The sequence below is a fragment of the Poeciliopsis prolifica genome, unplaced genomic scaffold (genome assembly GCF_027474105.1).
Source record: "Poeciliopsis prolifica strain line A6 unplaced genomic scaffold, Auburn_PproV2 SCAFFOLD012, whole genome shotgun sequence".
NCBI lineage: Eukaryota > Metazoa > Chordata > Actinopteri > Cyprinodontiformes > Poeciliidae > Poeciliopsis > Poeciliopsis prolifica.
In genome coordinates, this window is record NW_026562387.1 from 3258124 (window position 1) to 3271855 (window position 13732).

General features: G+C 44.7%; 1 protein-coding gene across 1 annotated transcript; it reads right to left on the reverse strand.

The window, feature by feature from the left end:
- Positions 1-2938: 2938 nt before the first annotated feature.
- Positions 2939-6052, reverse strand: fzd8a (frizzled class receptor 8a). Its single transcript, XM_055037892.1, has one exon. The coding sequence runs from the start codon at positions 5591-5593 to the stop codon at positions 3857-3859; it is 1737 nt and encodes a 578-aa protein (XP_054893867.1). The 5' UTR covers positions 5594-6052; the 3' UTR covers positions 2939-3856.
- Between the last annotated feature and the right edge of the window lie 7680 nt (positions 6053-13732).

Genomic DNA, 13732 nt, shown 5'->3' on the forward strand with positions numbered 1-13732 from the left:
CAGATTGTTCTACCCGATATTCATCCATTACCGTCTCTGTGACATCATATCCATCACGGCGCGCGAGTTTTGTGGGGTTGGAGGTTCCGCTCAGCACGCCCGGACCGGGCCGAATCTGGGAAAACAGTCGGCGCTTCGGATGAAAGCAGTCAGCCCACCCCCGGCCCCGCTTTTATGTCCGCGTCAGTCAGTCAGAGGGGAAACTAAAGGGACACTGTGTTCCACTCCTGCTGGGTTTTTGGCGGATGCGGTGGAGGAGCGGGTCCTCGAGCTGGACGAGGCGGCGGGGGGTGCAGTGAGACTCACCCTCAGAGAGCGGGTCACAAAACGATCCCATTTTTTTAAATATCAAAACAAAAACAATGACAGCAACAAAAACACAGTGACCGATACGCACGATTCATCGTGCTTTTTGTTCTGGATGTTCTGTTTGAATCGGAATCGGTTGCCAGATTAACTCGAATGACTCACGTGACATGTCACACAGGAACCATAATGTTTCGTCCTGAAGGAACTTAAAAAAAAAAAAAACGATAGCAATTTTATTCACCAACATCTGGTGTCTCTAATGCTAAGAAGGGAGAAATAATATTTATGGAGTAAGAGTTTAAAAGGTCCGACACTGAACGAAATGGGTTCCGTGTTCAAAAGTACAGCGAATATTTCACTTTCACTTACTCATTTTGACACAAGTCTGCAAAAATAAAATAAAAAAACACGCCACGGAAACCACTTACGACAACCATAAATGTTAATATATTTTACTGCTATTTACCCCAACAGGGCGTTATGTAATGATGGAGCCTCAGAGAGAAGAAGGAACTCGGGTTGAAGGAAGTCAAAACACAACAACATGGTGGTGGTAGCGTCACAAGGACCACCAAGCGGATTGAGGCAAAAATATCGATAACGATGTCAGTATCAGAATCGTTATTTGTTTTTGCATCTTAGTTTCTCACCTCTACCTCAAATAAAATGTTACATGAACATAATTATGCCCATTTTTCCAAAATGAAGTAGAAAAACATCATTTGAGGCGAAATCAAAATGTTATTAAAGTCTGGCGGGTGCACCTTTAGAGGTCTATTTTCTATGTGAGAATGTTGGCTTTATTCAAACTAAAGATCGGATTTTCCAGATTTTTCAGTTTGAGATTATCAACAATTTATTTCTTTTTTTTTCCCATTTTGACATATTTGAATTTTTTTTTTATTTATTCTTTTTTTTAACCAAGAGTTCCAAAAAGTTAATTAGGAAACTTTAAGGAAATTGTTATTAGATATTTACAGTTGCATGACTTAGCATCATGCAAACTCGATTATCTTCACTTTAACTCCTAATGCAAAAGTTCAGCTCAGTTAAGTGACAAGTTGGAATTGGACCTTCTGGAGAAAAGCCTGTGCTGTGCTGGTTTCACCACTAGATGGAGACACTCATTTGTGCCAGAGTTGTTACACTCGGAGTTAAAAGGCAAAGGGGAAAAACCAAAACAAAACACAGGGTCCAATTTCTTGAGTCAGAACCACTAGATTTTAAATAAATCCAGAAAATTCTCCGAACTGTTTGTTTTCTGTGCAAAACTCTTTTTGCTAGACCTTTTGTGCTAGAGGCTAGAGAAGAAGTATTTCTTCCCTGATGTCTTTCTGTAAGGTTTACACGGCTGATTGATGCTGCAAACAGATGCACATCTGTGCTGAACCCAATGGAAGTTGAATTTACCGTGTGAGTCAAAGCGAAGCCCCAAACTACAAAAACACCCTCCTGTGACCACCAAGCGGCAAATCAAAGGCAATGCTCTGCGGGGTTACAGTGTATCATCCCGTGCCAGCACATTGGGTTAATTGGGACCAAACCAGATACATTTGTAGCAAAAATTTTGAAAAAAAGAAGAGCCTTGATTAAGGGCCCCTAAAGATGTGAGATCATGTGAACAGACCACCTGTGGGGCTTTCTTTGCTATTTCAGCATCATTCATGTCAAGGCCCCTGCACTCACTGACACAGCTTGAGCCGAGAGAGAGAAGATGTTTCAATTGAGACGCGGTAAGGAAAACAACACAAGAAGCAGGGGCTCTGGCAGGTTTCAGCTCCCACAAATACCTCCCCTCTCTGGAAGAAGAAGAAGAAGAAGAAGGGGTTTCAAAAAAAAAAAAAAAAAAAAAAACGCTCTCAATTGTAAGACGTCCATCAAAGCGTCCAAATGGGGACATTTAGGGGGAACCTTGGGCCACATCAGACAGACACTTCTAATGCTCTCCACCTTTATTCCAGGCTGTTGAAGAAAAGAAAGATCAAAGTTTCTGCAGATGAAAAGGGTCCGTTCCCTGCATTTATACCCCCCCCCCCCACTCCCTGCCACCCACCACCATTCACCCAACTCCCTCCCTCCTTTACTAAATTAAGAAAGCAGGCTTCAGCAAGCATGTGAAGAGGACTTTTAACAATTATGGAGATGCTCCAACTCAACCCCTGCCTCTAATTACCAGCCTCTGATGGTTAGAAAGGGCTTCCCTTTTCTTTAGCTCCCAGGAAGCTGCCACCCTCCACAAGGGGTGACCATCAAATACTCCTGCGGGATGCAGAGGGTTCCTAAAAGTCCTGGGTTAATGGGGGGGTGGGGTGGAGGACCACCAATAACTTTGGGATTTAAGACGTTTTATGAAGAAGTTGTAGTACTTTTGGGGACGCAAAATAAGAATCAGCTATGGATGTTGGGATGCAGAACGCCATAAAGTTCGACCCCTTAACTGTCGCCCTTAAAACTTGTGTGTGCAAGTCAATGGATCCATGGCAACACCCCCGGTTAAGGCGCTCAAAACAAACATATGAATGTTGTAGTTTGCTTCTTTACATTCGTTTTCAGGTAAACGCAACTTAATGCTCAAAACTGCAAACACTTCAGCGATTCGCTCAAGTGCGGTGGGAAAAACAGCGCAAGCTTGACATTTATCCAAAGTTTTATTGTCAAAATAAAAGTCATTTTTGCTTTGTCAGAAAAAAACAAGAGGCATCTCTACACTTTGTACACATTTACAATATCTTATAAAGGTTTCCTTTATACACAAATATACACAGTTGTATTTTACATTAGCTTTATATAAATACATTTGAAATTACAAAATGAAGGACCCGTAAAAAAAAAAAAAAAAAAAAGAAAAAGTACTTGGGCACGATTAAGGCTTTAATTTACCCCCCTCCCCTCCTTTTTCCTCTCTCTGTGTGATTGAATTCTGCATTTGTATCTGCCAGAAAGTAGATAAAATCGTTGTAAAAAAAATTGCTTACACTCAATAAGTAATGCCCCGTTTTCTCAGTCTGTACCTCTACCACAGCCGACCCAAGGCATATGCAAACTAAGACCGCCGCCCCTCCCCCAAAGAGCACTTGACTATACACAGCATCAGCTTGCAAACACTTCAATAATTTAACAAGTTTCATATTTGAATGAATTTCTTCAACTTTATCCTTTCTGTGACTTCCCTTCCGTACGTCAACTTTTCTTTATAGTTTGGGATCGAAACTTTAAACTGTACCCCAAGTCGCTCCAATTCACTCAAGTGCATAAGAGTTGTGATAAATGTGATGGAGGCCCCCGTCCCCCCTCCTCACTCTCGATTCTGCCTTGGGCCTCACACAACCTTGGACCGGCCCTGTCTAATACATATAAACAGAAGGGATTTAACTTGGTGTGAATGCCAGGTACAGCTCAGCAGCAGTTCATTACAATGCAAATTGTTTCAGAACACCATGTGATGAGTTATCTCCCAAACAATTAGCAGTCCTCTATAAGCCGCTTTTAGCTTTTACCCCCCTCCAAGCCCCTCGCGGTGCTACCCCAACATCCCCCGTTTCCACATTCAGACCTGGGACAGCGGCATCTGCTTGGGGCAGGACACGGAGCTGGCCGTGCCCGACCTCCACGTCAGTCCCGTGCTGACGTCGCTGTACATGGAGCCCCCCGTGCCCTTGCTGCCCCAGCAGCAGCGGGTGCAGAAAGTCCTCCAGGAGTCCACGGTCTTCCCGGACCAGATCCACACGCCGGACGTGATGCCAACCAGAAGGCACATGAAGTACTTGAGCATGAACACCGCGTAGTCCGGGCTGCGGCGGTCCCGCTCCAGCAGGCAGTTGGAGCAGTTGTGCGTAATCTCCCAGCTCTGCCGGTTGTGCTGCTCGTAAAAGTAGCAGGCGACGATCACGGTCGCCGGCACCGTGTAGAGCACCGTGAAGATCCCGATCCGGATCATCAGCTTCTCCAGCTTGTCGGTTTTGGTGCCGCCTTGCTTGATGACGCTGCGGATCCGAAACAGCGACACGAATCCGGCCAGGAGGAACATGGTCCCGATGAATAAATAAATCACCAAAGGCGCCAGGACGAAGCCGCGCAGGTTGTCCAAGTTCTGGTTCCCGACGTAGCAGATCCCGGCCACGGAGTCTCCGTCCACGGAGCTGAGCGCCAGCACCGCGATGGACTTCATGCTGGGGATGAGCCAGGCGGCCAGGTGGAAGTACTGGGAGTAGCTGGCGATCGCCTCGTTTCCCCACTTCATCCCCGCCGCGAGGAACCAGGTGAGGGACAGGATGACCCACCAGATGGAGCTGGCCATGCCGAAGAAGTAGATGAGCAGGAAGACGACGGTGCAGAGCGCGGGGCCGGTGGTCTGGTAGTGGATGTGCTCCAGCTCGAACTCCCGGTTGCACGCCACCTTCTCGTGCCCCGCGACCAGCCGCACGATGTAGCCCACCGACACGAACATGTAGCAGGCGGACAGGAAGATGATCGGCCTCTCTGGGTACTTGAAGCGCTCCATGTCGATGAGGAACGTGGCCACGGTGGCGAAAGTCGACACGAAGCACAACACCGACCAGAGTCCGATCCAGAAGGCGGTGAACGCCCGCTCGTCGTGCGTAAAGTACGGGTTGTGGCACGGCATGGCGCAGTTGGTGATCTGGCCGGTTTTGACTCGGTTGTACAGCGGGTGGCGGTCGGTGTTCACCGGCACCATGGGCTCCAGACACTTGCAGCCCGGCTCGCACGGAGCGTTGGGCGGCTTGTACTTCCCGAGTCTGGCGGTCTTGCTTTTAGCCGGGCTAGATCCTTTCCCCGGGTGGTTGGTGGGCTTAGACAGCACGGGGGAGACCGTGGTGGAGTCCGTCCGGTTGTAGTCCATGCACAAGGTGTCCGGGTTCCCCTGCACCGGCAGCAGGTCGCACTTCATCCTGTCCGGCCAGGGGAAGCCGTACTGCCTCATGAGCGGCGCGCAGCCGGCCCGGGCTCTCTCGCACACGCTCCGGCACGGAGGAAGCGGCTTTTTGTAGTCCTCCAGGCAGATCGGGGTGTACATGCTGCAGAGGAAGAACTTCAGGTCCGGCGAGCACTGGATCTCCACCAGAGGCCAGAACTGGTGCACCTCCAGACCGGCCTCGTCCTGCGTGTCGTGGTTGAACTGATTGGGCATGTATGTGTAGTTGTAGCCGATCCCCTTGCACAGGGGCACGACTATTTCCTGGCAGGTGATCTCCTTGGCCGCGGTGCCGCTGGATCGGGGAAGGAGAGCGAGGCAGAGGAGCAGGTAGATCCCGAGCAGGTCCATGACTCCGGCGAGTCGCGTCCCCTCCCCTGTGCGGCTCGGATGGGAGCGGATCGGGTCAGATGTCGCGCGCCGAGCCCATCTCGTCTGCCTCGGGATCCTGCATGGAGTTGCACGCGACGTGCAAGCCGTGTTTACTTTGAGCCGAGGAGAAGCAGCAGCAGCAGGAGGAGGAGGGAGGGTGGTGGTGGTGGTGAGGGGAGGGGGTGGAGGGGTAGTCAAAGATGGCTGAGATGAGATTTCAGCTCCACAGCAGCTGCTGTCAGTATCCAGTCAGTCCTCCAAAATAAATAAATAAAATAAAATAAAAATAAATAAAAAGAGAGAGAGAGAATCACAGCAACCAGGGCGCGCAGCTGTCCGGACGACGTACAACAGAAAACGTGGCGGCCTCCTTTTCTTCCCGTCCAGATACACGATGACTGCATTCAGTCTGCTCCCCCCGCCACAACGTCGCGCGGCGCTTCCATACAAATCATGAGCTCCACGGCGGAGCGTCGCCCGTTTATACGGGAGCCTGGCTGGACACGCCCCCCCGGCGGGACTCGGCGAATCACAGAGCGGCAGAGGCGGAGCTTGCCCCTCCAGTCACTCACTGTTTACATCCTCAGGCCGTAATGATACACAATTTCTGCTCTACTCCCGTACATCGGCTGAGAGGAATATAGTCTCTGCTTCTAAACATGCACATCATTCACAGCTATATATATTCATTTCCTGTATAGTGATGGAAAATGTATAGCTATATATTATAAAATAATTTCTTTTTAAAGGGGTGGCATTGTGTAATTTTATAACTTAATTAAGTAACTGTTCAGATGTTATAAAAACCCCGTATATATCAAAAATGACAAATAAATTTGAGTTTGCAATGTAACGCTTTGAAATAGCGCCTCTCTCCCTTTAAGAAGCTGCTCATTTGCCTTTAGTGCATCATCACTTTCTCCATTAAGTCTTTCACTGTATTTTTACCAGCGCTGCCTTCAGAAGTAGTTCCTATGAGCCCAGCAGATCCTCAGTTCTGTCAGGTCTTCGCTAATTGCTGTCGCCACTAGTCTGAAGGAACTGAGTGGGGAGCGTCACGGGAGATGAAAGGATTCTGATGATGGAGTAACGTCATAACATGACGCAAAGCTCAGAAAGCGTGACCTAATACTGCCCCTTTAATCAATTAAGGAAAAGTGCTGAGAGCAATGCCATTCTGCACGTCTAATAATAAGTCTGGTTTGCTATTAACAATTTCCGGGCCATGGTTGTGAACCCACGACGTAGCTATTGCGTAATTAAAACTCAATTGATGTAGGCTATTTATATCTCAGTCAACTTCACTAAACAGGCTTCCGTAGGGAGAGAGTGAGACAGCCGGTTTGGTAAATTGGCTAATTTGCCCATGAGAAGCCTGCCCAGGGAGCTGTCTGTCTGTCCCGGTGAAACGCTGTTTTTAAGACTTTTAAATGAGGTGCTAATGTTTCGTTTAACGCTCGCATGGAGCTCCGCGGGAGGCGTTAGGTATTGCGCGAGGCAAAGAGCAAGCGCGCGCACACAGCGGCAGAGCCCTGATAACAGCGCGAGCGCGCTGGCCGAGCCCGACAAGGATCTCGGCTGTGAAGTGACAGTAATCCCACTGTAGTGGGAACGCCTCCCCTACACTCGGTCACCATCTCTTCGCCCAGGCAACTTTTGCGTTTTATTCAAAGCAAATAAATCAAACGACTTCCTCCAGAAGCTCCTCGGACTCTTCAACTCTCTTCTACGACGTCTGAAATAACTGCGTCACAAACCCAGGCGCAGCTGGTCTCGTTCTTCATTCGCTGCACGTGTCGTTTCAGCAATGGCGGAATGCTTCTACTGAACAGCACAGTGATACTTTCAGGACCAGAACCCAGAGTTCACTTCCCGCCACACAATGAGCAGGATGGTGAGAAAGTTGAAAACAAACATCCGTGAAGCAAACTTTTCATTTGTTTCAATCTGCTTTTCTTTTTTTTCACATATACATTTCCACCTGTAAACAAACTTCACCCGAGACATATTGTTTTTTTATTGATCATAAAATAAAATAAAAAATAAAATATCCAGCTGTATATTATTATTATTATCTCAAAGCTATCATCCGTTGTGTATTTATTTCACTTCTGATTAAACCTGAAGGCATGAGTAAAATCTGCGAGCATATGACCCCTCGCCAAAACAAAAATAACAACATTCTGATGAAAGTAATGGCTGAACCTTCTTCCTTCGTTTTGCAGTGACAATATGCTGCCGTAATAACTGAGAGTTTATGTTAAGACTTTATATCTTCTCCAGAGGCGTTCACAAGTCGGATTATGTTTAGTCGGCACATCCTTGGAGTCGCAGCTCAGCGTTTCAGACAAAAGACGCATGAAAATAATGCCATCCCTTCATCAGCTCTGGACATGGGAGTACATGTCAAATATGAGGATGAGACAGCAGCATCACATTATACAGATAACTGAGTTCAACAAGTGCTAAAGTCTTGAAAAAAAAACAATTGACTCTTAACATCAGAAACAATTATTTCTAGTTCAAAGTTCAGCCTAGAATGTGATTGAAACATTATTTAAATTTATTTCGTGGGATAATTTAATCTGATTTTAGAATCTAGTTTTCCCCTCGCCAGTAGGCTCAACAGATGTGTAAATATTATCTGCTCGTTGTGTAGTTTTTGTCATTTTAGAAGAATATTTACAAAATCTCGTCCATCCAATGAAATGAGAAAATAAACGTCACATATTTTAAAGCATCTTTGCCAGAGGTTCTCAAACGTTTCATTGCAAGTTCCTATTGCTTCCTTACATCACTGTGACAACAGGAGCACTTTTTCTTATTTGATGTACTGTGTCATATACACTAAAAGGACAACAGCAGTGAAAAAGAAATTCTTCTACATAGACTTTGTTTATGTGGTCAAAGGGGGTGATTTCACACGAATGCTTTAATTTGTATTTAAAAGTTGGTATTTAAAAACGTTTAAAAAAAAAAGAAGAAAAAAACTGATAAAAATCCCTCTGATGTCAGAATTCCACATGATAAAGTTAGAGATGTCTTCATAAACCAGCAACAAAGTCCAATATGACTGACTCAAGTTAAAAATGCATTAGTAGTAGTTGCATCATGAAGTCAGGGATTTCAATAATTTCTGTGACTGACGTGCTGCTAAAGTGTCAGAATGTACAAAATAGATTATTAGCTTGTTTGCTAGTAGTAGCTAGCCTTGTATCTGAGCACAGACACCAGCTAACCTCTGCTTCAGTTTCTGCTGTCAGTTTTAAAAAATATTCTCCACTGCACTTCTTGTAAGAGTAGCTTTTGATTGAAACAAATCGTATTCTGTGAGAAGGAATCTTTTGGCTGCTTAAGCTTATTAACTCACAGGTTAGCTTGCAGTTTAAAGTTTACCTATATTAACCTCGCTGACACCATAATGTCACACAAAAGAGCACCTCCGGTAGTACCGATGGCACAGTTTGAGAACTATAATTCCATGCTCAAATATGCTTAATTATGCTAAAAGGTGGATGAAAGCCAGATGGTGCAGTCTTATGGTGTGGAGTTGTTAGTTTTCTAGTTAAAGTTTAGTTTCTTTATCATGCGAGGCAACTTTTTTTGTGTTTTCCCAGGAGAACACAAATTGATTAAGTGGCTCGCCAGCATGAGATAACAAGGAAGGAGCTCTGCTAATCGGTGTTTGCTTTTGATTAGGAAACAAGAACTGGAGATGCCAGGGCCATGGAGGTATGCGAGTGAGTGTTTGTGCACTGGATGGATATTTTTCCAGATGTGTGTGAAACTCGGGACTCAAAATGAAGGGAGTTGGGAGGATAATGTGCTGGTCAGAGTGTGGGAGAGAGACTGTTGGGTCTGTTCAATCATTTACTCAGAGGAACTGCACTCATCTCCCACACCTCTGTGAGAACATCCCTCCCCAAGGTTGAGGTCTTAAAGAATCCATCTGTGACCAATGAATAAAATCCACCATCATGTCAAGATCCCAAGTTAATGTGTTCAATTTAAAGCCCTTTTACAGAATCAAGTGGCGACGCTGAAGAAAGGAAGCGCACAAGTGTGACCGCTTGCCAAGATCCTGGACTCACCTCAAAGATTGTGGAGACAGAGATATGCTAATGCAACTTTATCTTGTAAAAGAAAGCTTGGAGGAGATTTGGCCAATCTGCTGGACACAATTCTAAGAGCCTCAGTGGCATTTAGTGGGCTCAGGCTAACCCGAAGCTGCTTGTTAAGACTTCATTAGCTGTGTTTGCACAGGCCTCTCCTCTCCAAAAAGCGGCGGAGGAGGTTCTCCCAGCGCTCCAGCCTCAGCCCCAACCGCAGCCCGTCCATATGGGGCTTGTTTGCTCCTGGCTGGCCTGGTAATCACTTTCAGGTGGAGCTGGAGGAGACCGAACAAGGCTGAGGGGATTTTGGACAGACAACCGTCCCCTCCCCCGCCTTCAGTTCCAGGCCCTCGCTGTCATCTCCCTTTTACACAGGGGGTTACTCCCGAGGTGACAGAGCGTACATCATGTAGCCTGTGAATTAGCTCACCTAGGCCCCATTACCTTAACAAACAAAGCCAGCCCTCCCAATCAGCCTACTGCTGGGAGGACAGGCGCCCCCAGTAAATCCTTCCTCAAGGCCAACATCCATCTCTGTGAGTGTGGAGTGAGAGGTACGAACTCAAAGGGAAGAAGGTAACAAAAGAAGTAGAAGGGGATGAAAAGTAACAGAAAAAAAAAACACAATCTGAGTTTATAAAATTCCAAAGGAAGTTTGGTATTATGTGAATGTAGCCGGCCCCAACCAAATATTATAGAAATAAAGTCGTAGTACTATGAGAATATATTCAAAACATTATAAGTACGAAGTTGTGCAAGAAGAAAGACAAAATAGTACGAGAAGAAAGTCGTACAAGATTTAAATCAAGATAATAAGAATACGGTGGCTTGAAAAGGTCAGTCATTATTTGTGAAAAAAGTTTTGAATCATACAATTTTCTCTCTACTTCACAACTGTATACCACCTTATGTTGGTCTTTCACATAAAATTCCAATGAAATTTATTTAAGTCTGTGGTTAGTTACCATGTGACAAAATATAGAAAAGTTCTATGGGTATGAATATTTTTACAAGCCAAGACTTGGAGCTCTATATGCAGTGAAAGACAATTCCCAAACTTTTATTTTGTTTTTATTTGTGAAAGAATGGAATAAAACATGTTATGTTAAAATTGGAATGAGGGGGTATTTAGAAGAACTCTGTATCTTCTTAGCTGCTTAGCAATAATGAGAAAAGATCTCTCTATACCCATAATCCAAAGCCTCATAAGTTCACACCAGAGCACACTGAACACAATCTCAAACGTATGTCGAAAAGTTTGTTTGTCGCTGCTAATCAACCTCTTCGGTGCTTGGCGAGAAAGACACGGCATATTTTCAGCCACTTTAAACGGCCTACTTCCAGTAGACCGTTCACCTATTCATTTTGAAGTATTTTCATACCGACTGGTATTGGCATCTGCCTTTATAGAAACTTGGCGGGGAGACCGGGCCCCTGAACAGCACTAAGTTTTATGTAAACGACTTGCTCGAGTCGACTTTAAATGCACGAAAATGGCAAGCAATCTCTTGGAAAATCGGTAATTTAAAACTAATGTTTAGTTCTTAAACATCTGTGGAAGCCTGTAAAATCCAATAAGGTAGGTATACTTCTGGCTTAACCAATTAAAAACAAAAATCACATTATCTCCGTGGAGGGGTTCTGGCTGACTCTCCTGCAGCCAAGAAGCAGACTGTTGTTGGCAGGAACTCCCTGTTTCCCTGAGCCAAGTTGCTAGTGTGTGTGTATGTGTTGCTTTGTGATTGTTTGCTGCTCTTCAGACATCTGATGCGACAGGAATCTGGCCGACTCTGTGCCCGGCCGATCTGTGTCTCCAGATATTTGACAGTTAGGTTTACCTTCCCTCCTGTTGGACATCGAGCAACTTGTTCTCATCATCCAGAGAGGCAAGCAGGCCAAGCAAGGTTCTTCTGCTCAGGCTTGTTTACATTAGCAGCACAAAGTAATGGTTTTTGCTGCATCTAAAAACATCATTTGGAACATGGCAAGTAAAAATGGCTCTAATATAGAAGGGTTTGAAAGTTTTCTCTTTTGGCTCTGACCAAAGAGAAGACTTTGGTCAGACTTTGGACCAAAGGGCAAAGGATATAGGACGGCCTGTCCACCTTATTCCTGGGAGGCTTACTGGGGAAACAATTCTGGGTCTTACTTCCGGCGCTCATCTGAAGTAGTCGTATTTCATTGTAATTTGTAGGGTTTTTTGCTAATTCATGATCGAAGTTACATCTCTCTTTTCAATTATAATACAATATTTAGTGAAACTTGTTTACCCACACACCATCTGCTGCCTGAGAGATGCTCTGTACAGAGGATCGCAATATTGAGTTTAATCACTGGGAACGACAAGAACACAGAGTTGGGTTTTGTAACGGAATGACCGTCAGTCAATTGGCAGCGCAGCTAGCAGCTCGTTTCTCTGAAGAGCTGATAGTAATAAAGAGAAAAGCAGAGAAGTTTTGAGCTGCAGGCTTGTGCCGACAGTATAAAACAGCAGAATTCCCTAATATTAGCTTGGTGTGTTGTGAATTAGATTTTTTAATTGAATTTAAAAAGAAATAAAAAAGTTCATCAAGTGGCTGCAGGAAGTGTGTTTTATCATTATGTTTGGACCAGCAATACATTTCTATAAGACAAAATAGAATATCTAGGTTCATTTAGTCCATCAGAACCAGAACCCCGAGGTTCTCCACTGCTGAGTGATGCTGCAAATCAGCTGAGAAATGACCTCAGCTGCTGCACTTCAGACCATAATACAGATAATCTCCCCCCATTGGACTCGAACCGAACTGAATCACACATTAATCTGTTATAGAGAACAACTTTCCACTAGAAAGTGCTGTAAGATGCCCCTGTGGAGTTCAAGTAACTGTTGTGCTGTTTGTGGCACTTCTCTAATAATCAGACCAAACTTAATTTGTGGCAGCAACAGGTGTGTTTTGAACGTGCTCCCGAAACCAAAAAGACAGAGTTTCTGTGATAAGTGGTGATTTTCATCGCCTACCGACAGATAAGGAAACACAAAGAATTTGGCTACAAATTCTAAACTTGAAGAGGGAACCCAAAACGCTTTATGTTGTTTCATTGTGTGGACAAAAAGCCAAAGGAAGAAAACTTGCATCTGCATCCGCAGCAACTGAATCAGCGAAGTAGCTAATGATGCTAGTGCGGGTTATTTGCAGCCATTTCTTCAAGTCGCCATCCCTCCAACATTAGCTGTAGGTTGCAGTAAAACAATACTGCCACATTTAAGCTGTGAAAGGTGGAGTTCCCTCATATTTTAAAGCCTGAAACCTTGGATTGAAGCCAGTTAGCAAGTTGCTAACATGTAAACAAATGGTGGTTCCGGTTTATGGCGGAAGTTGCGCTCATAAATGACGCTAAGCCTCATGGGGGCAAGGAATAAGGTGGATAATCCAGATGGTCAAAGGATTATAGGTCATCCTTTGATGTCCTCTACAAAGGAGTCTCCTTACCAAGGTGTCACACAAGACGGGTGAAACCAAGAGATTGAAACTATCATTAGCAAGCTGACTAAACAATAGTGAGTAGGCAACAAGATATTCATTTTTGTATGTACAGGAATGTCTGAGGAACCACATAATGTTTCATTTCAACTCTACCACTCCCAGCCCGCCTCAAAGATTCAATAGAAATCTGTAAGTTTTTCTATTTTCAAAGAGGGAGTGGTTTGCAAAGGTCGTTTTGAGTTTGTCATATTTTGAGATGCGATAGATCACCACTGAGTTGTCCAAGATCGTAAAGCAGAAAGAAGATAATAGTTTTTGCAATCTGTTACAAATAAAAATGTGAAAGGCATGACGGGAATTTGTATTAAACTTTACTGTAATACACTGTCCATAAAATCCAGTCAACTGGCCTCTGAAGCCTCTTTATAGCAAATAGCCAACCTCTCTGTAATTCAATCTCAGTATAAACTGACAATATATGAGTTTGGCATTTCTTGCAGAATGATGTGATCCATGTTTTGTGTAAGATCTGATATGTT